Raw genomic sequence first — 25437 nt, 5'->3', positions numbered from 1 at the left:
GTCTCAGAAATATCCATTCAGGATAGTGAAATGTAGTTTAGAGATACTAGAAGTTAGACTTTCTGTGGAGGACACACTGTGCAGTGCACCAGTGGGCTAATAGCAGGCTACCATAAGGGGACTCTGAATGAAATCCACCCACCCTGAAATCCCTCCCTTTCAATTATGCCTGCATGAGGTTCCTTTATAGCTCCTAAATCTATTTAGGGTCTCTCCTGGTGCTACAATCTGCCCTCTGCTGCACCTTAGGTTTCCACTTGTTGACTAGCCCTGCTCTCTCAGGGGTAAAGACCCTGCTACACACCCAACTGCCGAGCTCCAAGAAGCAGTAATGCAATACAGAGAGAATTGTGAAAATTACATTATGGGCAATTATTTTTTTATAGAAGTCACAAGGGGAACGAAAAGTAATGAATATAATCCAGAGGAAGAGAAGAGGTGGAGAAGAGAGCAAAAGATGGTGGGTTTTTGCAGGGGTGGGAAGTGGGGAGAGGACCAGGTATATTTCAATTTTCTCAGACTTTATCCAAAGACTGCATGCAATAATATTTTTTCCTATCACGATCCAAGAGCAATATGCCAAAAGATGAAGTGAGTTGATCAGTGGGAGGGAAATGAAAGGAAAAGTCTTTGAGGCTGTCCTGATTTGTCCTTGTTGATGTTGTTTCTGCATTTTGCCAACACCAGATGGATATCGCAGCAAAGTAGGTGCCAATCAAGGTTTCCCTCAGACACACATGGAGATAGATACAGCATCAGAGAGCTCGGCGGTTTTGAGTCAAAAGAGGATGGAAAGGAATATTTCTATGTATTCAAACCGAGTAACACACACTTGAAACATCCACGATGGTCTGAACTCTGCAAGGTCCCACAGAGGAACATTTATGAAGCAGCTATTCTGGTTCAGGTGAGAGACTTCAGGGATAATATTACTGAGATTTCAGAGATTGTTTGTTGAAAATATGCTCACGTAACATATTATGAAGGAAGGCTGAGGGGATGGAAAGATAAATGACTACTTAAACACATGAAAGAACATAATGATGTTGAGGAACGTTTGAACAAACACTTTGGGAAAATAGGTATCTTGTTTTCCTAGACTTAACAAATTGGCACATCAAAAACACTGAAACAAATATGAATACTATATAATCCTACTCTCTGAAATTTAAGTCAAGGTTTTACAATTCTAATGAGCTTGAATAAACAAAAATCAGTATTTGTTCCAGCAACTTTTACTCTTTGACACAGCCTGAACTCTCTTAGGTAAGCGTTGCATTAATTTCTTTGAGCAGTCCTCAGGAATAGTTCTCCAGGCTTCTTGTAGGACATTCAAAGCTCTTCTTTGGATGTTAGCTGCCCTTTGTTCCATTCTTTGTCATCATGATCCCATACTACTTCAATAATGTTAAGGTTGAACTCTGTGGAGGCCAATCCACGACTAATTGTGTCCCATTGTGTCTTCCTATGTAGGTATGGTTTTGAACTAACATAAAAGCTCTTTGGGAATCACTTTGATTGCGCAAAAATACTATTTTATGCATGTCAAAATGTATTATCTTTGACAGTTTTTGTAGATTCAAGTAACAAAATAGGAACAAACGATGCTCTGCCTCAAGATACAATTTAAAAGTGATTCTTTACTAAGTTGTCTGTTGTGTGGAAACAACACTGCTTCATCCCTCAAGTTAGGTCCCCTTTCTATACTTGAAGGACTCATAGGTCAGTGTTAAGTGGCTTAACAACAAAAAACATTCCTCTGAAAATGGTCACATACAAGCACTGGGCTTAAAGTGACACACAAAGCAGCCAATGTTCAAATACAAGCTTTGAAAGACCATCAGAAAACCTTAAGAACTATTTCTCAAGACCACTTGAGAAACTCCCCCCACCCCCTCAAAAAACCAAAAAAGTCTGTCTCCTTGGAAGCAAAATAAAAAGAAAGACTCAAGACTTTTGCACAGCACTGTATATTTGGTTTGGTGTCTGCTCTGGCATACTACGACACATACCTGCCAACACCTCCGTCCTCTGGAAGAGGTTTTCAGTGTGGACCTCAACGGGATTTGGAGGTGAGCCGGGGGTGCTAGTCGTGCTAGTCCTCTGCGTGTCCTCTGTATCTGGCACTGGTGCCTGGGCGAAGACAAGGTGGGGGAAGAGCCAAAAGAAAGTTGTTGATTTTTAAAAAAAAGAAGCTGAAAAATTAAGGGCAAGCTTATTTACTGCTAACTTTCACATTCCATCCACCTATAGTCCTTTTTTGCTTTTAGAGGATGTGGGTACATATGTTTTTCTTGGCATGATGGCCAAATCCATTTGAGGTTTCATTCCCAGATGTAAAGAATGTGTTTAATATTTTTGGAACTTTTTTGTTTCCTGCTTTGAACTTTTGATAAATGAAAAAGACTGATAAAAAGCTCAAACATGTCCAATATTTTTTATTATGAAATTAAAGCCAGCACCCATTTAGCTTAGCTTCACATAAAGAATGGAAACAGCTGGAGGACCAAGCAAATTATTTTATCTTGCTTAAGAGAAAAACTGATAGTTAAGGGTTTGTGTGTACAATTTCTGATTCCTTGAAACCTTACAGTGTTGGCAAAGCTTCTAGGAAAATATACGATTTCAGAGGTAAGCACATGTTATTGTAGCGTCTGGTAATCAGTCTATGCTGTATATTAAGCTTCACTAACTAGCTGTTGCTTTAGTATTAGCTCAGACACATGAGAGGTCATCTAACTAATGTGTGCATTTTCCCAAATAGTTACCTTTTAGAGGAAAAACAAATTTTTAGTACAGCTGTCTACTCAAAAATTCAGGCGAGGCTAAAATGTAATCTGGCCAGTGAAATCTAAAAATGCTGAATAAAGATGAAAATGTAACAAATCCAGATATTCCAAAGAGATTAGTGGAATCCCCTGGTAAAGTAGGCAACAAAAACTGAGCCAGGTACCCCAAGGTTTTTTTTAAACATCTAGAAAACTAGGCAAACTATTTGGGCCCATGTATTTTTTCAAACAACAGTAAGAAGTGTGCAAGGTGCCAAAATGGAAGTGAGCCAGCACGTTTGGCCTAAGACAGGACAGTGGCAAGAGGGAAAAAATGGAACATGTCCAGGTAGGCTTAGGGAGTTGAGACCTTGACGACTAATCCCAAACAGATGTAGTATCCAGCATGTTACAGTAAGAGTGCAACACAGAAATGAAATCTAGGATGCTTCCAGAATATGTGCTTATGTCCAAGAGAGATGTAATCCTCCATAATTTGCAATGGGGCAAAAACAGTGAGATCTGACATGAGCACTTGATCTTTATCCTGAAAGCAACCTCGCAGCTCCTGGTATTATAGAGGATTTCATGGCATACTGGGTCAGCTAAAGACATACTGAGGTACTGTGTTACTCTCTGTTGAGTCATGACAGTTACAGATGAGCCACCGTGATTACAAATGACTGAGTCACAAAGTGGCATTATAAAATATAGCTGCTTAGAAAAAAAAAATTGAGCTCATAGCAAGAATTTTCCACCAGCAGCATCCCTGGTGGTGTTTCTATGTATCCCAACAGATACAAACACTTAAGACATTTAATCATTTAATGTCTCCTTGAAGGAATAGCTCATTTTTAGGGCTATAATCTTTTCTGCTTCCTTGCAAGTACTTGAGGAGCATGTCTTGAAGCTATAATTAAACACCCAAACGGCATTTAGCTTAGCAAAGTGAGTTAAAACAATGGGAGTAGTAAATGACACACCTTTCCACTCAACTTTGATCACTCAAAGTCTCATTCACCCCACCATACACACTTTCATAGAATGCTCTTATCTACACCTAAGCACTTCTATCTAACACTCAAACACATACTCACACTCTAATGTTGCATTGGGGACAACTCGGGATTCAGTTGCCCAAGGATACTTCAAAACATGGACAGTTGGAGCTGGGAAGCGATCCACTGAGCCTCTGATTGGTATACGGCCCACCTTCCCACCTATACCACAGCTGCCAATCCCACCCACTTTGAGGCCAACTGCAACATTATCGTCTAAACTCTTGTCTGGTGCTATAAAAGTTCTATGGCACAGACATAAGTGACATCTTACCTTTGTTGTGAATGGTTTCCTTGGTATGCTCTTCCCGGATTTTTCTCTAACCGGGTCTGTGTCCATTCTCGGGGTGAAATCTTTTGTGGAATCCTGGGTAGGTTGTCCTACACTGGGCTCGATATAAACCATAGTGACAGTCACTGATTCCTCTATCGCTTCTTCACCACCACCTAGAAGAAACACGCATATCTGGTCAGTGTAATTCCTGCTGCATCCTTAATGGGAAGTTAGTTTCACTGGATGTTATAATACAGAATAAAATGTAAAGATTATGATATGTGGGTGCAAAGAGGTAAAATATGGATTTACATTATATCAGTATGTCTGGAATTACACACTTTGTCTTGCTTAATTTCACACTGGTGGAATTCATTTTAATGTATTTGCAGTTTTAATCTCCAATAGAACATAGAGTGGCAGAGCAGAATAATAGGATATACACTCTGTACAGTATTGAATGGGTTATTGATCACAGTCTGCGCTCCTTTTACCTACTCTGACCTTTTCTCTGTGGATTTATACAACTCTCTTCAAAAATAGAGTTACTTTTGACCAAGGAATGAGTGTTATAAAGGTGCTTAAGGCGAGCAGAGCAAAGAACTAATAAAAAAGACACGTAAAATTTGCACACTTGCCCACAGCAGTCTCAGTGACAAGGCAATCTTAATTTAAAATCGAGTGAGAGAGAGGCAGCGAACAAAGAATAGACAAAGGCGAGAAAGGAAGGTGATTAAAGAAAGAGAAGAGGGGGGAAGAAATTATGACACAGCTCAAGTCTGCTGGTTAATAAAAAAAACTAACAAAACAACTCAGAGCTCAGAAAAGTTACAAGCAGTGGACGGGAGAATGGATGTCATCATGCCTCTGAGAGATTACTTGCTAAGACTGTAAGTGAGCGTCTTCACCCAACTCCGTCAGCATGTGCGAAAATGTCTTACCTGAGCCAGACCCTGAGTTAAAGTCATCATCATCTTCAGGGTAGTAACCTCCTGAGCCTGTGTCATCCAGGTATAAGTCATCGGCCTGTGAGGGAATCTTGGGTGCTTGTGCTATCTGTAAAATAACAAGATAACAAGGAGTTGAAGACTCATGCGACTTTTTTATACATCCGATTTACTGCTGACATGCAGGAGTTTCACATAATCACGTATCCTGTTTTCACCCATTCACGAGCTTAAATCAAAACCTAGTGTCCAGCTTTTTTTATTTTTGTACCGTTTAAATCATTAGTAACTCTGCTTTTAGCACACTTTGGCTGTTTACTGTTTTAAATGCCAGAAATAAACACCTCCTTTGTACTCAAAACTGCTATCAGTGAAATTTCTGAAGAAGGAAATACAAAGACTAAAATAATAGGTTGCAGTCTTCACTGCGAATTAGGAATTCTCAACATATTAAACACAGCATATGCATAAAATACATTAACATATCACCCTTTGTTTAAGCTTAAGCAGCCAAGAATTACACTACCTTTAACGTGATAACATTGTCACAAAATTAGAGCCCAGCCAGTAAACAATTTTTAAGATTGATACCTTTTTATTTTTGTTTTATTTCTTTCCGACATGCGAAACAAAAAGATTTCCCCAACATCTGTAGTTATACAAATCTTATATGTAGTTATTAATTTACTTGTTACCAATCTGCTCATCATAAGCGCTGATACAGATCAATCATAACTGTACAGACTGGCATCGGCATCACTAGAACTAAACTGCTGGAGTAGATGACACCTGTTCTTTTTTTTTTACTTCAATGAAGCACAGATGACTAACCAGTCAGAACATGTAGCTTCTCTCTCAGCATCATCGCCTAGACAACAGCCCAGTGTAGTGGGAATGTTTGTGTTCTGGCTTAATGGAGTGATTGGCTAAAAAGAACACGGTCTGACAGTGAATGTGTGTTTAGAAAGCACCTCCTGACGTGCTGTGTAAGTTGAAATTCTAACAGGAAATAAGATAAGAAAAGAGATTTTCCAGCACCAGGTGGACATTGGGAAAAATATCAGTAAGTGAGTATGTTAGACGCTGCTATGTACATGTTGTGTTGAGTGTGTGTGACTGGACTAGCTATAAATGTGTCCATGGCAACATGTATTAAAGTCCCATTCGCCAATCTGTGTTTGGCTGTCCTGCCCCTTCTTATAACAATAGCCCTGCTTTCAAAAGACCCCCCTATACATAGTTGCTGTGCATCTGTGTGTTTTGTACCATTTAGCTGGTTGCTACAGCTCCACGTCTGCCCTGAAGATATTTTCATGATGATAAAAGGGGGGGAAAACAGGTTAGACTGCAGGAAATCAATTGGCTTGTCTCGAAGTCTGTTATTTTATTTCTTTTTAGGAAAATTGGCCAAAACCTCTCATTTATACCAGTTTTACATGTTCCGTGTTTGAACACAGCTTGTTTGAGTTGCTTGTTTTGGCTGCTCAGAAGTCAAAAATGCAAAGTATTTATCTTGTAGTGACAAAAAACACTTTAAAAGCAACAAACATTCAAGCATTTTGGCTTATTAAACGCTCTTACTTCTATGAATTAAAGGAAGCAGAGGAGACAGGAAAAGTTTTCCTTTCAGTTGCATTCCTGATGTTTCTCGGCATTTCCAATTACACTAAGCATTCTAACACATTACTTTTAAGTCATTGTGTGCACATATGTGTTTGGCCTTTCTTTCACGACTCCACACAGTCACTCTCCATAACAAAAGAGGCAGGGACTACACAGCAGTGTGAAAGAGGATAAAGGAAGACAGAAGGGAGATGAAACAGAACAATACGTTTATCCATCTCTCCTCTCACAACTGACTTGTGGAAAAAAGGCCTTTCACCAGTGAACCACCTGATCAAAGAGCGAATTTGTTCAAAGCAACTTTATCTTAACCTTTCTTCTCCTCCAAGCAGCCCCCTCCCCCACGGGTCCATAGGCCTTTATGCACTGGAGATATAGGCACAATAGACCGAAAGGAGGTAGGCCACAGATTAAATAGTGACAAAGACCACTAACGAGATTGAGGCCACACACACATGCATAAGTATACATGTTTTACAAATGTATGCAAGCATTCATAAATATTAATTAAATACACATAAGACACATATTAGAGTGAGCAATTGAGCACATTGTTAAACACTTGAATGAATAAAACAAAAAGTGATATACATTTTAGTAGCTAATTATAGTTTTTTTTTTAAATCTTGGGGTATAATTGTTGTTATATATTTTGTGATAGTATACTATATACACGGTAAAATAATTTTTTGTGAAGAATTTCAGCTTACGGTGGTTGCAACAAGGCTACATCAAACTGTAGTGACACTCACATCTCTCGAAAGCAGACAGGAAAATCTCTCGAGATTTTCAGACATGTAGAGACTTTTTTTCCCTTTTATATTTCAGACATGTAGGTACAAAACTGTGTAAACAAAGCTTTTGGATTAGAGTGGATCAACTGTGCAAGCTTCACTGCAACACAAAATCAGTGCAGATCGGAGAGGACGAAAAGGTCTGACCTCGATAAACTTCAGCGACTCTGACACTCAGGGAGACAAAGAAACTAAAAAGCATGCGTTCTTGTGAGTCTACACAATATAAACTTGATAAAGCTGACTTTATCACTAACACAGAAAAGTGTGCACAGACACAACAGGCCTGATAAACGTTGCTCTCTTTCTCTTTATCAATCCAGTGACATTTACAGTTTGTTTTCTGCTTTTAGCCCTTATCACAGGCTTTACGCTGACCCAGACATCAATCTGCTACCAGCTAAAGCAGGACAAACACCAAAAACTAGCTACCAAACAGATTTGCAGAAGCCCACTTTTTTTTTATTACATTGCTTCACTGTTGTGTTGCTGCTCTAGTCTAAGCAACAGTTACCTAAAAAGTCCCATAGTGCTGTAAAAAGGATTGAGTGCAGGAAGGGGTAGTGATAAGGATCTAATAGGAACTATCCAACTTAGCAACTTTTAGCAACAATTTCATAAAGCCATCTATTACACAGCAAAAGATCAATTTAAAGATTACTTCTTATAAACCCAGAAACCAATATACTGTCCTTTTGCTCAAAAAGTACCGATTAAATCAGAAAAATTGGAAATAAGTAAGAATAAGAAATAAGAAATCCGAAGACTAATGTAAAATTTCAGTGAAAAGAAAAAATTAGACCAGTAGTAATTCAGTCTATAATCCAAAGCAATATCAGTATACTCTTTTCACAGGGTGCTATTTACTCTGCTTGGTGTTAATAGAAGTACTGAATACCTGCCTTCTTCGGGTACAGTCGCGTGCACCTATGCCCTGATATGAGCCTGGTTCAATTTTTGATGTATGGCCATTAGGGCTGCCACAAACGATTGTTTTGATAGTCGACTAGTCACCGATTATTTTTGCGATTAGTCGACTAATCGGATCATCATCCATTGGACGTAAAACTACAGCTTATTGCACCAGCAGCATCTGCTCTTATATAACTATCATTAGCTTACAGCTTTAAGTGTTTAAGGTCTGTGCTAACTAAAAATAAAGACAAGATGATAGTTTATTAAATTTTAATGAAATTTGCAGATTGTCTCGGTGAAGTTTAATAAACTCCTTGCTATCTAAAATATAACAGGACACCGGAGTAAATTCTTGAGCATCTCACACTTCTGATAATCAGCTGTCTGCTTGACATTTATTCAGCTGTGTAAAAACTATAACTTTAATCTCAGACAAACCGATTTACTCAGGAACAAATAAAATACTGAAAAAAGCCAAACAATAACATTTGTAAGTTATCTAAGTGACTCATATATCATGTTTAACCTGAGTAGCGAAAGACAGGGGTGGGTTTGAAAACGATTTGCCCAGAGTCCGGTGTTCTCACGGCTCTAGTGACCTAGCCCCCGGCTCGCTATGGAGCTAGTGGGTAACAGACGTCTCCGAAAACGTCGGAGCGCTTTTGAAAATATGCGGTGTCTTGATAAACTGAGCAGATATTTGAGGTTTACACAGCTACATTCTCGCCTGAAAATATGTTAAACGTTTATTTTGTGGCCCAGAAAGAATAATAAGAGTAATATTAAAACTAACTAGCTGCCGCCATTGTCGGAAACTGAGCAGGGCCGCGATGGGCTGCGCTATGAATTCTGGGACACAGTCTTCTTCTTCGGGGTTTAACGGCAGCTGGCATCCTTGTACATGCAGTGCTGCCATCTTCTGTTTCAGTCCGTTATTACACTCTTAAATCCTGCTACTTATTCCTGCGTCTTTTGGGATCTTACAAAGCTTCAAACGACGCGTCGACTATTAAATCAGTCGTCGACGATTTTGATAGTCGACGTAATCGTGACTAGTCGACTAATCGTGGCAGCCCTAATGGCCATGCAACGTCGTGTGATAGTATAGCGCAAAAGGTCTGTCTGAGTCTCACTGCAGCAGCAAGTCAAATTGGTGTTAGTGGAGGTGATGCCTTGTACTTTAATCCAGACCATGCCCACACTGACATTACTAATCTTTTGAACTTTACAACGAGAATATTTACTTTTCTGAGAACCATAATCTTTCCGTTACAAATAAAAAGTTGGCCTTCTAAGAAAGAAGTATTCAGTTATACATTCCTTGTTGCATCGTGTAGTATAACCAGTACCCTGTGAAGGTTGGCACTGCCACTAAAGTAAACAGTTGTGGCTTCAGAGGTTGCTGTTCATCAAGAGTTATAAAATACTTGACCCTTTACACCAACCAAATGTAGGTTCAATACCAAACCATAGAGCTGCTGGCTTTTTGTCTTATTCATTTGAGAGAAAATCGGCTCTGTCACGGCCTTGATAGAACTATCCAAACCTTTTTATCATCACGGTGAATAACTAGAGTCTTCCCATAAACGGAGACACACAAGGGCACTGTCTGTAGACACACACACACACACACACACACACAGAATCTCATTTGGACACCTTAACAAGCAGATCCTACACAGTCTGACCAAGCTCACAGACAGTGAAAGGCAAAGAGATAAAGGGATCGACAAAAACAGAGCAAATGAAGGCAAGCAAAAAGGAGGGCGAGCTGCTGTAATGAGGTAGTGGCTTGCAATGTATGCTCTATTAGTTGTTAAGAGCTGCTGTATCTGGCACCTCTGCCTGATAATGAACTAATAGGCCAGCAGGAGGTCTGTCCGGCTGCATTTTCCTGTCACTCTGTCTGGTTAACCTATACATCCAACGACTGCATGAAGATCTTGAGACTAGGATTGTGCAAAACAGATGACAGAGAAGGAGGGCAATGACAGAGGAGAGTGATGATAAAAGGGAGGGTAGTGGTGAACAAATGAGGGAGAGGATGAGAAAAGAGAGAGGGAGGCAAGGGGGCAATAAGCCACTGCTGAAGAGAAGTTTGTAGCCTCAGGATGCCCTGCTAAAAGCTTGTCAAAAATTGCTAAGTCCATGTCTAGCAGGGTTTTTAAGGCATATTTGCACCTCTCTTTTTCTATAAGAGACGGGACAGTAAGAATTAGAGGATACATGGGTGAAATGGAGCCATCTCATCTGTGCCTGGGTCCTCACTTTCTACTGTTGACACACTGCTCTCTCCCCAAACACAACAAATATTAGCTCAACTTCAATTCAGGCCAGGGGAAATATTGTTCCTCAACGGAATGCAGACACTCACACAAGCATATGCGTGTCCATGAAAGAGCCCATGGGACACACGCATGTGCCAACACAGGAACACACACACACACTCATCCAGCCCTCACATCTTGAAGGCGCGAGACGAATACACAGACACACACATCATAACACCAACTTCAGAGAGAAGGAAAATGTGGAAAACAAGTGCACAGGGGCCAGCAGACAGACAACGTCTCAGATCTTTCCTCGCTGGTCTGACGCTTTCTCTGGTTCTTAACAATTTTTTAAGTATACCACAGAACTGCAAGGTGCCTGCAAAAGAACTACCAAAGAGAGGGGAAAAAAACTCTGCTTTTCAAGCACTGTCGTTGTACTTCACGTCTTTGTGCTTTACAGGAGTACCTTCTCAATATTTAATCAGAATGTCTAGAGTATATGCACTTACACTAGCCACTTTCAGATATTCCTTCAGCTTAATACATTTCCTTTCTTTTATTAGACATTGTTTCAGGGAGCAAATTTACACTGGTGAAGCGCGCTACATCATATTAATGATTTATTATTGGACAAATTTAAATGTTAAGTGGCTCTTAAAGGTTTGCTGTGTTTCAGAGTTGGAGGATGTGGGGAAATGCACCGACAATAACTTGATAATTATCTGAGACTGGCAATCCTAATGCCGTACTTTGTTAGCATACAGTTGGAAGACATTATGGTACTTAGATGTCATCTAGGCTGCATGGAGATGCTTCACTTTTTGACATCTTTCTAGCAAAATAGCTGCAAATTAGAAACCTGCCATGTGCCGTCTTGTGCCACAGAGCTGAGACGTAATAAGATTCATCATCTTTGCCTGAGAATAACTTGTGTATCTATATTATTTATTATATTTATAAGTTGTATTACCGTTCTTTAGTTCATAGGGTGTTTGTGAGGTAATGCACATGTCACAGAAATTTTAAAAAAAGAGGAAAAAGGAAAGAAAAGATGTGAGCATTCAAGATGTTGCTTTCCACAGCACTTGAAGCACTTAGACATGCTAGACTGAAATCTTAAAACACACTTCTTTGCTTTCTTGTGGACAGCTACATGAGAAGAGTAATGCCATTCTTATTTATTCTGCAGTGAAAGCAGGGGATGAAAAAAAATATGTGATTTAAAGAAAAAAAGGGTTTAAAATAGGAAAAACAACATCTATCAGTAACTTTAAGGATGTATAGGCTGCACTCATGAAAACTATTGTTCTATGTAGCCTTAAGTCCTAATTTACTACATGATTACTGAAATATGTTGTAACATCAACATTCTTCATGTGTATCCTGTATTAGCTTTACTCTATGGAGCGCGCTGTCGGCTTGGTTCTGTCCTGGAAGTCAATAATAGGGCAGGTGTGTGTAAGAAAGACACAGTGAAATAAATAGTGTGTTAATCCCTAATTAACAAAGTAAAGATGGCAGATTGGCCTGCTGGACTTTACTTTATCTGTTCTACTTGGCCTGCTGTAGTTCAATAGAGGAGGTCAATATAGCAAGACAGTCTGCTGAGCAGCACCCGTGCTCTGCCCTGTTTCACCCTCCTGTCGACAAACCAAGCCCACTCTCTTTTTCTCCCACTGCCTCCTTCATATCGTGGACTTCATCACAGCAGACAGGACAAAAACAGCAGAAATAAGGAGGGAATGCAAGTTGAGAGGAGCACACGAGGCGGTCCTCCTACACCCTTAGGCAGAAGAAGAGGAAGAGGCAAAGATTCACTTAGTGGAGGCATTATTTCCAATGTCAAGAAGTCTAAGTAATAGTCCTGGGACCTGTTGCATCAGTTTAAATCCTTAAAATTAAGGATAAATCCACTTTAATTGAGGGCAGTTAAGTAGTTAGTTTCACAATAACAAATAAATCACCCGTAATCAAAAGACTGTTGCAGAAAGGGATGATTTTATCTGCATAGAGCAAAGTATTATAGCGAGAATTATTAGAATAACGCAATAAAGGAAACTAGTATCTAAAAATTCTGTAATTAAAAATCCAACAGTTGGTTACCATCTCAATTCTGTTTAGTAAGGTCATGATATCTGAATCACACTTAATTAATCCTTCACAAATAATAATCGTCAGTCCTTTCAGAAACAGCCGCAAGATTTTGCTACAATTAAAAAGCAGCACGATTCACAGCAAAACTCAACTAGCCATTTGATTAGGCACACCCAATCATCTGGTTGTTAACACAAATATCTAAGCAGCCAATCATGCACCAACTTAATGCAAGATGACCTGATAGAGTTCAAACCGAGCATCAAAATGAGAAAGAAATGTGATCTAAGTGTTGTTTTCCTCACTTAAACATCTCTAGGGTTTACACAAAGAAAAGCAGTTTTGATGTTTTTGGCATCAGAGGTCAGAGGAAAATGGCCAGACTGCTTCAAGCTGATAGGAAGGAAACAGGAAGTTAAGTAGCCACTCATTGCAACCAAGCTATGCAGAAGATCTGAATGCACAACACATCAAAACCTTGGAGCAGATGAGCTACAGCAGCAAAACACCAACCTGCCTTGTATCAATAGTTCAGGCTATTGGTGGAGGGGGTATGATGGTGTGGGGGACAATTTCTTGGCAGTTCTTCCAGTAGGATAATGCACCATGTCATTAAGCACAAATGATCTCAAACTGGTTTCTTCAACACAACTGTTCATTCGCTGTACTGAAATGGACTCCACAGTCACCAGATCTCATTCCAATAGCGCTGACAAATATGCAGCGACTGCACAGTGCCATCACGTCAATAAGGAATAAAATCTCTGGAATGTGTCCAGCACCTTGTTGAATCATTGCCATGAAGAATGAAGGCAGTTCTGAAGGCAGGGGGGGGGGGGGGGGGGGGGGGGGGCAATAACATCAACTTTTCCTTCAGGACAATCATTTATGAGGCATGATTTATATCTGCTTTGTGAATTTCCGCAGCAGAGGCTGAAATTGTGTTTGCCGTTTTCAGCTAACTGCAGGAGTATTTCCTCTGAGTTTATTAAATACTTGCAACCCCATAGGGTTTCCTATAGGATGTGCATCCTGGAAATAAGAAAGCTGAGCCTGTTTATAGTGGTAACAACAGTTACCGTAACAATACTTAGAAGAGTAAAGAACAATCTGTACTGTTCTACCTCGGGCAGGTGGGCTGTTGCACACAGACTCAGTCTTACAGTAAAATCAATTTTTACACAGCAGCCGGTCTCAGATTGAGTCCTGAACTTTGCCACAGCTGTTAGATCATGTTTTGTGTCATAGTGTTAGCAGAAATCTGAACCCTTTACTAAAGCCGAGCATATTTTTCTGGTCTAGATTAGTTTTTGTTTTTTCCCTTTTTCTTCCTTAAATAGAAAAATAATTATTTGCTGTACTGCTTAAATCACTACCTGTGTGCATATGTGTTTCTAAAATAGCTGCTGTGACCTCTCTAATCATTAAAGTAACCACCAATTTATAGCAACAGGCAGCCTAGTTACAATTAATAACCAGGCTGCTCGTTGCTATGATAATTTATCTAACTACAGCGAGGGACATTTTATAATACCTTGAAGCAGTGAGATAAATTATTACACACTGGCAGAACTTTTAGTGTAGAGGAAATCAGAAAAAAAAAACAACACACAAAATGCAGCTTTAGTGTGATAACTAGCAATAAATTATTATGCTTATTTATTCTTTTTTAACCTCAAATACACCTCTCACCTCTACCACCAGTTACCTTGAGCTACTGTTTCAAATACTCAAAGCAAATGATATATGTTCCCCCAATAGCACAACACATCCAAACATCACACTGGTCCCACAAACACCTGCTGAAGGTTTAACAAGCTGACAGCAAAGATGGACAGAAAACAGGTCTCTGTGAGTCATGTATGTGGGCGGTGAACATTGTTTGGAAAATGTAAATAGGAAGGAGAGGCAGTAACAGCCACCCACAGGACTGCCAGTGAGGATGTCCAACTGTACCTCTAACACTGACTGGTCAAAAAAGGTTAAGAGTGTGTGTGTGCGCGCGCACATGTGCGTGGCGGGGGGGGGGGGGGGGGGGGGGGGGGTGGCATGTGTCTGTCTGCCTGCCTGCCTTTGTGCTCTTTTGAACCCACTAACTTTTATTGCCCTCCCAGGGATCATAATAAGGAACTAATTGATAGTCTTTGAGCTGTGGGCTGAGGAGAGGGGGAGTTCCTGCAGGAAGTCAACACAAATCAAACTCTCTCTGAGCCCTAAAGGTCTGGAGCTATTCCAGCTGAGTTGCGGTGGGTTACAGTCGCTGTGAGCATGTGTGTGAGAGCATGTGTGGGTGGGAGTGAGGCCGACAGAGAGGAAATAAGAAAGAGAGCAACAGTCTGGAGTTGACATTTATGGAGTTTTCGCATCAACTTCTCTATGAGTTGCCTCATCACGTAATGACATAAGCATCCACTTTTGATCTAGTAACTGAAGATTACAGTTGTATGTATGAGAGACATCAAAATGCTGCCTATATTGCCATTTTGACCTTTAAATTGCTCAAAATTATTCCTTCCAATGTGCGTAGAATATTTAAGAGATTTTTTTGGTAAGCAGAAAATAAATTTGATGAATTTGACATCTCGGAAAAAATACTTGCTGCTGTTCCCAACCCCCTCCCTCCCTCCCTCCCCTGCATTTAAATGTCTCACTGCCCCTGAAGGATGAGATCACATTGCCCTTGTAGGTGAAAGGCCCCCACCCTCAACAACCTGAGCACAAGGACAGCATGTGGGTGCATCGGGCTCAGATTCACATCGTCTCCCATTCCAAAACAAACAACTGTCTGACACAGAAAGGCATACAGTACATTCCATGGGGCTCAAGCCCCGCCTTCCCCCCGCCCCCATAAGATGGGTGGCTGGAGCGAGAATGGTTTCCAAGTCAAGCTACCAGGGATGTTCGCTCTATGATGCACTGTGGGAAAGATCACGGCCTTCCAACAACTAAAACCCACTGCTAAATGCAATTAAAAGATTTTTATTTTATTTTATTCTACTGCTGACCAAATCATAGCATAACGACAAACACCAAAGAATAACTTACTAACACAGACTTCTTTGCCCAAAGAATTGCTCATTTCTTTGCACCAGAGACTCAAAAACATTTGACATCTCATTAATGAATCACACATTTGCAATGCATGAAATAATCATTCATCACAATACAAGTTTGTAATGTTTGAAAAGATTTTTTACTTGCTTATTTTTTCAAGTGAGTACAGACCTGTGTGTAAGAACTCAAGAGGTATCCTTACTAAGTGGGCTTGAATATCTTCAAAAGCTATTCTGTGAAGTTCAGGATGAGAGGCTCAAAGGGTTTTTACTTTGGTGCAAAAAATATGAGCTGCCCTTCCACTCTTCATACTGTACCCTTTCTTGCATACTACCATTAAAAAGGATGAGCGCAGCCTTCTACAACTTTATGTCCCTATAAAAGATTAAGGAAATGGCTCTGAACTGCGGAACAATCGAGCGAGGCAGTCATTCTGCGAGTGCTGCTGCTCCATGCAGGTGTCGCCTGACTTCCTCAGCCTCTGCTGCTCAGCAAACACACTGATTTCTGAAATACGACAGATCAGCTACTGTAACTCTTCGCTGCACAGTGAGAACATTTTCTGCCTACAGAGAGGGTATCTCAGATTAAAACTGCCTGCTTTTGGAGGGATTTTTCTTGACGAACAGGATGTGAAATGTTGAATTAGGTGATTTTTATGGACATGCTAGTGACGTGTATGTCAAAGTCCAGTGAAAGAGCTTATACCTTACTGTAGAATTATATACGGACATTACTGTTACCAAGAAAATGAAACCTAGTGATGATGGCAACATACACTGTGTGGTATTTTTAGCGTAAAACTTAAAATCTATTGACTGGAATATCATTAGAATTTGTAGGTGAAAAACATCAGTGATCATGTCCCCAGAAAGCATCATCATCAGCTCAAAAATTACTTTTTTCACTTTAGTTTGAGGCCTCTTAATATGCTAAACTAAACTGATGACACCAGCTACTCATTAGCATCATGTCAGTTGTATGCCTGTTGCCTTTTGTATGCCATTTATTTTAGCTAGAGCCACCATCTTGCCTAACTGAAGCCTTGAAGGGCTGCCATGTTTCTTCGAGAACAAACAAAAGCGAGTCAAAGTTCATTCCGACAACTCCCACTAACAATGAACACCTTCTGGCAGCAGGGATTTAATTGCTACTTTCAAACACAGCTGCCAGAGTTTATTACTCTAGCTCGTACCATGCAAACTGCACACGTGGGCTCCTACCTACAATAACATGCTGCTTTTGAACCAAAGCCACATGCACCTCTGTTTGGAGTGAGTCTGATTTCCTACCCAGTATTCCCAACAGGAAGAAAGTCAATTTCATAGTCCCCCCCCCCCCAAAAAAAAGATGAAAGAACCCCACCACTAATATGAAACACAGTCCAATCCCCTAAAATTGTGAGAAATCAGCGTATTTTAAAAAGTGACTGCTCACTGAAGTGTTGCAATTATGGGTCTCTGTGGCTGCATCAGTGTAAGAATATTGATTCTCTCACGTGCTGTGCACACATTACAGCCGAGTTACTTCATCTCAGACCGCTAAATATTTCAGCACTGTAATTAAAGGCTGTCTGATCCTGTCAACTGGCTTCTCTTGGAGCAGTGATCACATTTAATGTAAAGTTAATGTAAACCTTCTCACTGTGAAATTTGCCCCTCTGTGCTTTCCACAACTTATAATGAGGGGAACAATGTGGAGCTCATGTGGCTTCAACATGGCTCTATTTAGAAATACCTCAGTGCTGTGGTATCCACGCTCATGGACCGTAACTGGCTTTTTTTTTCCTTCTTCACTGCCTTTTGGACAAGAAGGAGCTTTGCAGATTCCCAGGCCGAGTGAGCACTGCTGCTCTCCCTTGACTGAATCACTCCTTCTCTACTATAACTCCCGTGCTTATATGGCCACCGGGTGGGAATTGGGGAAAATGCTCCACTCCGGTAAATGGCCTCTGATATGCACGGGAAAGTCTAGATTCTTTGTCAACTATGAAACTCTACGCACTGGAAAATGAGTTTTACCTTCTAGTCATCTCTTGTGCAGAGAAACGGTGAAACTGTAAGATTTGCTTCGGCAGAACAGCCCTGCTCCCTTCAGACTGGAGAGAAATATGAAGCTTCAGAAATAATCTTGCGTTCAGCAGCGAAAAGAGCAAATGGAGTAAGCGAGGGTATTTTAAGTGCATTATATAAAACAGGTTTCATATTCTCTATCTGAAAGATAGTAACCCAAAAACCACTAATCAGCACCATGTGAACAATCCGGAGTTTCTCCATTTAGCTGGAAGTGATTGCACAGCCCATAACATGAACACCACATATCAGAGGCTCAAGCCACTTAAAGGCTCTTAAAATGGAGCTGAGCCATGTGTACACAACGGTGAACTGCTGTAAGTGAGACTCGACGTGTTTAACAAGAGTAGAAAATAAAGTTTTACCAACACTTCAATCGTCTACTGAAAGGGAAGACGATTACTTGGTCAGTCTGATTTTTAAGCTGTTCATATTCCAAAACTACTCACTTATAAACTAAATGGGGCAGATTAGCTTCCTCTGTTAAGTTTTAAAGCATCCTTACGTCACATAACTAAATCTTCTAATTGATCGAGATGCGCCCACAATGGCTGTTTTGGCTTTAATACCATGATATTTTTTTAGTTCTCTTCCTTCATTTTGTGGTAGTCAGTTGCTTTTTTCAGCTGTAATCCAAGGACTTTAAAGGACCAAAACTGTAGGCTTGTATGACTGTCCCTCAGAGCAGACTGCAGGACTGGAGAAGAAGAAAAAAAATCCCCAGGTAAAAGCAATAGCGTCAGTCATTAACAGAAACACACAGATCCACTAAGCGAGAGGAATCATTTTACTGAAGTAGTTTCTACATTCACTTAATGGACACCTTTGGCTTTTGGGTCAACCTTTCAAAATAACCTAAGCCTGCAGTATATCCTGGGGAGAAGCATAAGCATTATGACAAAACCCTATTGTCTCTGAAAGGTCTCAGTAACTCTCTTCTATTCACTCGCTCCCAAAACAACATGAAACCTATCCGGCACCAGGGCCCTGTATCGGTGCAGTCTTTCACCTGCACCGCATTAATTCTCACTTAGCTTAACTTTTAGGGCACAGGTGCACACTATATGAGACATAAGCCTTTTGTCTATGCATGAGCAGGAAATTAATAGTTATGTTGCTAACTTGGCGTGTGTTCTCCCTGGAGCTGCAGTGCATATTAGAGGAAGTACAATATAGAACATGCATAACTCTTCCCCCCCTCCTCATTTCCTGTAAAAGCTCCCATCTTTCAGCTGTGGTATGTAATGCTCACCTCAGTGGGCAAGAACATGTGCATACATTCACCCCTACTTAAGCACACGCAGTTTTTAACTACCTCTCTATGTCAAAAGATTTCCTGCTCTCTTGATGCAGGCATACGTGCTGTGGTTGAGTACCATGCGGTCCTGAACTGAAGCAGTTCTGTGTTCGGATGCTGTCAGCAGCCAAGAGACAACACGGTGGGAAAGCTGGGAAAGAGGAATACTTACAGACTGTGCCAACACCATCTGTAAAGGAAAGCAAGACTGAAAACAGGTCTCTCTTTATCACATGTCTTTGGATTAGCCTGTTCAGAGGACAGGCTGGACGGTGGAAAATATTTTCACAATTATTTTTGGACTTCATGTGCTTCATGTGATGTGTTGCATACACTGTCAGAATAATAAATTGTATTATCTTCCTTTATCAGCGAGAACACACCGAATTCTTATTAGTGCATGAACAAGTAGTTCATTATTTGATTAGCTGCTTGACACGAAATGTTTCATCAACTGACTAATAATTTCAGAAGAAAAAAAAGTGCATCAATCTCTCAAATGTGAGAACTTGCTGCTTACTGTCTGGTTTCTATCACTCCAAATTAAATATGGCTGGATACTGGAATTTTGATTAGGAAAACATGACAATTAAAGACAGTTCACTGCACTGTTGTAAACATAAATTTCTATGAACATGGCCTGAAATTAATATTTTGAAATTGGTGGGGAATTTCCCCTTCTCAGAGCAGGGATTTATACACCTTGGAGAAGGCGGGTCAAGACCGGTCCTAGCCTGCTACGTCAGGGTGGGTAGCTAGAAATAATAGGTGGGAAATTTGGGACCACCTAGTTAATACATAAATACATGCAGCACATACACACAGAGGCAGGTTCTCACTGTGTATGTCAAAATACTTAACACTGCTATCAATCAATGTCCCTTACAGTTGTAAAAGCGAGAGGGAATAAAAATCAACAGTTAAATATTAACATCCACTAAAAGCTATAAATGCCTCAGCCTCTGGATAGATGCTTTTATTTAGATATGATCTAGAGGAAAAAAAATGTTTTTTTTAACGTTAGGTTTCTCATTCAATCGAGTCCTACAGTAAAAGTACAAAACATCACACACATATAACTGAATTAGTCAGGCCCCTCCAGCCATCAGAAACAATCGTTGTTGGGGTTTTTTTCCACCTCAGTGATAAGATAAGATAAGATAACCTTTATTAGTCCCACACGTGGGAAATTTGTTTTGTCACAGCAGGAAGTGGACAGTGCAAAAGTTATGAGGCAAAAATTAGAATACAATAAGAATAAATACAGTACACAACTGTACAGAATAGAATAAAATAAAATACTATATACAGTAGAATAAAATAAAATAAATATACAATAAGATAAAAATAGAATACAAATACAAATACTATATACAACTGAGTAAAAATACAACGATGACAGAAAGGATTATTGCACTTAGTATTATTGCATATGTATGGATGTGTGTGCTTGATCAGTTAAAGTCTTTATTATGGAGTCTGACAGCAGTGGGGAGGAAAGACCTGCGAAATCTCTCCGTCCCACACCGTGGGTGCCGCAGTCTCCCACTGAAGGAGCTGCTCAGTGCTGTCACAGTCTATGTGATGATCTATTACTGAGAGGAAATTTAGACTTTATGGTGGAGAACAAAAAACAAGATAGCCTCATCTTCAGACTGCCTCATCTAGACAAATTACACCAAATTAAAAAATTTTTTTGCCCCCATGCAGGGTAAGCATGAGTAAATATCTCAACACTTTAACACACCGTTCTGCTTCATCTTAGTGATGTTTTACGATCTGGATAACAGAAATATATACAGAAGGTGATGTTAACATATCGCTTCTGATAGAAGTCCATGTTTGCATGCCTTCAAGTGTGCATTATCACAGCTAGATTTACACAAGTTGCTTAAATTATACACAATAACTGCAATCTTTCGCTGAAACTCAAGCAGTGTGATAGTCACTGACTACACAATTACACAAATAACAGACATTTAAATCAATACTAAACGTAGCTGATTGCAGCATCCCTTTTCATATTGAGAGTAGTATTAGAGACTAAGATGTTTAAGCATCATTGCTGATTTCGTTATCACCCTGTACTAAATGATCGGGTGGATAAATAAAAGTGTAGCTATAGCTATGAAGAAAATTCTGTAGAAACCCCACCTCTTTGCCGTCAGCAATGTTTCACTGATGCACAATTTTGCACTTCTGCTATTTGATATCGTACCACTCCATCTCCATTCTGACAAATGATCAGCAGTCTACGCAAGAAAAATTAATTATTGCTGGTGTAACATGCTGCCAGAACGATCCTTTTATGATCTCACCAGATTTACGACTTGTTGACTAAACTGGAGACACTGATCTCAAGCTCAACAAACTGAACTTTAACTGTTTAATGAAACAAAATAAAGTTAATTCTCAAAGTGGGCTGACTACCACAACATTTAAAGTGAGTGAGTATCACACAAAGTGACAGATGAATCGAATTATATTTTACTTATAGTCATAGGTAAATGGAGTTGCATTTGCCAACAACAATAAGAACTTCAAAAGCTTCTCAATTGTTCCCAAGCTGAGATATATCAGGCTGTTTGCTATAAATCTCGGCTGTGCATGTACATACACGCAGACACACACACACACACACACACCTGTGCCACAGGAAAAAACACACCGTCAGTACAATGCCTTTGATATACACAAGAACACACAGGCATATATATACTTTTGAAGTGTCGCATATCCATTGTTGGACAAGTTGGTCTACAGCCAAAATACATACATTTTTCCAATTTTAGATGAACACAGTACACTGAAAACTCAAACAACACAATTGTTGGTTGAGTCTAGTTTTCATAAAATAGACTCAACCAAAAATACATAATTACCGCTGAATTTTAGCAAAAGTTGCTTAAATTGGGGTAGGTGAGTAATTTTCAGCTGGCCACTAAACTATTCATCCAGTTTCAATGAAAATGAACTCCTGTATGAGCTGCAGCTGTACTGAATGTCTCTAGCATTCGAAGCTAAGTCAGATTTTTTTTTAAGGATCTTAATATACCCTGAAAGTAATCACTTATTTCTTTTCTTTCATTGTGTCCGACTGCAATGCATTTAACCCTCGGCTCTCTTCTTTAGGAACATTACACTGTTAAATAATTAAATACATTTGGTTGTGCAGACATCCACAGACAGACTAGATTAAACAAACTTAGCCACCTAGACGCAACGTCTTGACCTGGCAGTGTAGCATCTAAATAAATTCAGTACAGCTTAGTGAATTGAGGTGGAAAAACCCTGCTACGCTTTCATACCAATTCTTCCCTGATGAAAGGTGAAGTATTATGAAATCAAATGAGCATATACAGATGAGAAAACACGAGTTTGTATGATTAAAATGCAACTATCCAAACCTTCTACACAGGTGCAAAATGTAAAAGGAAATAAATGTTGAAACTGAGCCAGGCAGCTATTTCATTTTGTCATATGTGGATTCAGCACATTCAAAGTCCATGCCATAATCAGAGTTGCTTTGACCCTTTCAACGACCTCATGCAGTGTGCACATGCATGGCCTTCAATCTTTCTTTCAACCAACGCGTATACTGTACATACACTCATTTCTTCCAGCAGGTAGTCGGTCTGTCAGTCAGCTCACTGGAAAGGGATGAATGCGGTCTTTCAAGCTGCAGCAAGCCTACAATATCAGCCATTCCAGTGCTAACACAGGTGCTGCTTCTGCTAGATGAGTCAAATAGTAGTCAAGTGTGTGATACTCTCTAAACAGAATACATACACAACGAGAATCATAATCACCTGAGAGACACACTGGGGCAGCCAGAGCTCTGTGTTCTGCACCACTGACTCACAGACTACTGGAATGCGTTTTGTTTGAACCCTATCACTATAATTAGGCTTTGTGTATGTGTGTGCACTTGTTCCATGATGCTTTAGCATTCTTTGTACATGGACTCTTTGTTCTTGAGCTGGGCAGTTGTTCAAGTATTGCCAAATGCTTTTTGTGTGAATTACATGCTGAAAAGAGCTCAATCTGATGGGGGGAAAAAAAATATATTTTTTGCACTTTGACATCTTATCTTCACTCTCCTATTAGCTGCTATACCTCTGGCATGCACATTATGCCTAACATAAAGGCACACAGCTAAGGGTTTTAAACTCAATGTCCTTAATCTTTAAAACAATGGCATGTACATGCTTCCAGGCTTGAGAGGGGGTCAGTGTAATTAATCACTGACCATGTGCTGCAGACTTGCAGCTAAGCTAATCAACTTGTCTTACTCCAATCAAGTTGCAGAAGCGATTCACTTTCAGCTCAGTAATGGCATTGCACATTCAAGCAGTTTTTTCCTTGCAAGAGAGGCTATTTAATCAATCATTTTTAGGAAACTGGATATTTAAAAAAAACCCAAAAAAACCATTCCAGTTCAAAACCTGCAGGGGGGAAAAAAGTCTCTTTTTGGGGGAATAGATCGACTGTGAGAGGTTTCTGCTGTTAGCGGTCAAAGCCATCAACAGTCCTATAGGGCTTCATGTCAGTGAACACATCTGTCACACCTCACACGGTCTGCTTTTCTCTGTCACTTTTTCAACAGAATGGCATGGTTTCCATTAACACACCCTTTTAAAGGCTGGTGTGTCTTTGGAGTTGTTGTATATTTAGCCCCCACGATGTGGCTGCACCTTCTGGTCTAACATAAGAGTACATGCAAAAGAAACTGCGTGCATGCATATGCATAAGTTCACTACTATTTCAGTTAGTTTTTTGAAGTTGTGTCTTTGCGGTAACAAAACCAGTTTGAATCCTGAGCTCTTCACTACCAGATCATTAACACCACAATGTGAAAACTCTCTCGAGAACTACGGGGGTCAAAGTTTGACCCATTTCTTCCAGACCACACAAACTAAATCAGACTGACAGTTCAGACAACCAAAGTTTAGAATAAAATAACATATTTCCCATTCCTTTTGATACGTATGGCTATTTTTGCAGGCAGCGGAAAAAATGAGCCTCCACACTCCTGTCAGAAAGACAATCCTGTAACTGCTGTCAGCACCGACAAATAGGCCTTTATCACCTAAGATTATAGCCAGAGGAAGAAAAAAAAAAAAGAGCGAGAGATGAGGCAGAGGCATGCAAGGAAGGGGAAGAGAAAGGAGAATGGTTTTGTCGCTTTGTTGGCTGATCTGGTTCAATCCTTGTGGTGCAGCAATTGAATTCCCATCCAAGCCTTTTCCTTAAGAGGATTTGGACTCAAGGGAGTCAACAAGCCACAGGACTACAGGGCAAGGGGGAGGAAACCCCTGATCAAATGATTGGAGTGATAAAGGAGAGGCATGGGTGCATGGGTGCGAGGAGAATAGATTGGAAAATTGCGTAGAGGTAAAAAAGAATTGATAACGATAAATCCTTCACACTATCACTTCTAGCAGGAATAATGTGGCAGCTATTTAAAGACTGGTAGGAAGCACAGATGGTTAGGAAGGTTAATGAAAGATGTCACCACATTAAAACCATCAGAAAGCAAATGTGAAAGAGAAAGGGGACAGTAACGATTAAAGTGATGGATAAACAGTGGACGAGCAGAGGCAGGATGAAATGACGGGAGAGGAGTGGCAGGTGGTGATCTCTGATCCCATTATACAGGGCTAATCCTGAGCAGCAGTGAGTGTGTTTGGATGTGTAATGGTGTGTGCACACATTGTTACTGTTGGCATGCAGGAACACAAGTTTTGAGTCTGTCGGTCAAGTTGTAGACGGGTATTAAGAAAAAAATAGAGCGAAATGTATGAAAATTTCACTGCAACGCTAGTGGAAAGGTTAATTAAGAAAATGTTATTAAAGGTGTGAAAAAGAAAAATTGTATATAATTGTAAACTTTCACTTAACACTTTAAATCTTTGCTAAAGTATACATTTCATGAGAAATAAGCTATTTTGTTCCACTACTATGGTGAATCTCGACTGAAGTCTGGTTCTCAATGTTGCACAGAATCACTTCTCTAAAGTTTTAACAAGACATTTCTCTGTCGCTTCCCAATTCATTTTCTCTTGTGTCTGCCTGCTCTCCATCTTGCCCTCGCTAAAAAAGCAACAAACATCTGACAGCTCGATGCCTGTCAGATCTCTGCCAGCTTCCGCAAAAATAATAAAACTCAGGTGTAAACTTTTCAGAGCCTGAGAAACAGCAGGTACGGCGTGATGACTGATGCTCAGTGCATGCAACCAGGCAGCTCTCATGTCTCAGAGTTCAAAGT

General features: G+C 40.1%; 1 protein-coding gene across 1 annotated transcript in view; it reads right to left on the bottom strand.

The window, feature by feature from the left end:
* Positions 1 to 25437, bottom strand: part of sdc2 (syndecan 2) — a 42893-nt gene that overhangs the window by 4053 nt on the left and 13403 nt on the right. Inside the window, exons 2-4 of the mRNA XM_004548941.5 lie at positions 5042 to 5156; positions 4101 to 4273; positions 2013 to 2133 (exon numbers count right to left, since the gene is read on the bottom strand). Of these exons, the coding sequence (XP_004548998.3) occupies positions 2013 to 2133; positions 4101 to 4273; positions 5042 to 5156 (409 nt within the window). The remainder of the gene's footprint in view (positions 1 to 2012; positions 2134 to 4100; positions 4274 to 5041; positions 5157 to 25437) is intronic.

Source organism: Maylandia zebra, linkage group LG22 (assembly GCF_041146795.1).
Source record: "Maylandia zebra isolate NMK-2024a linkage group LG22, Mzebra_GT3a, whole genome shotgun sequence".
Lineage (NCBI taxonomy): Eukaryota > Metazoa > Chordata > Actinopteri > Cichliformes > Cichlidae > Maylandia > Maylandia zebra.
Note: the sequence above shows the minus strand (reverse complement) of the source record. Positions and strands in the feature narration are given on the sequence as shown.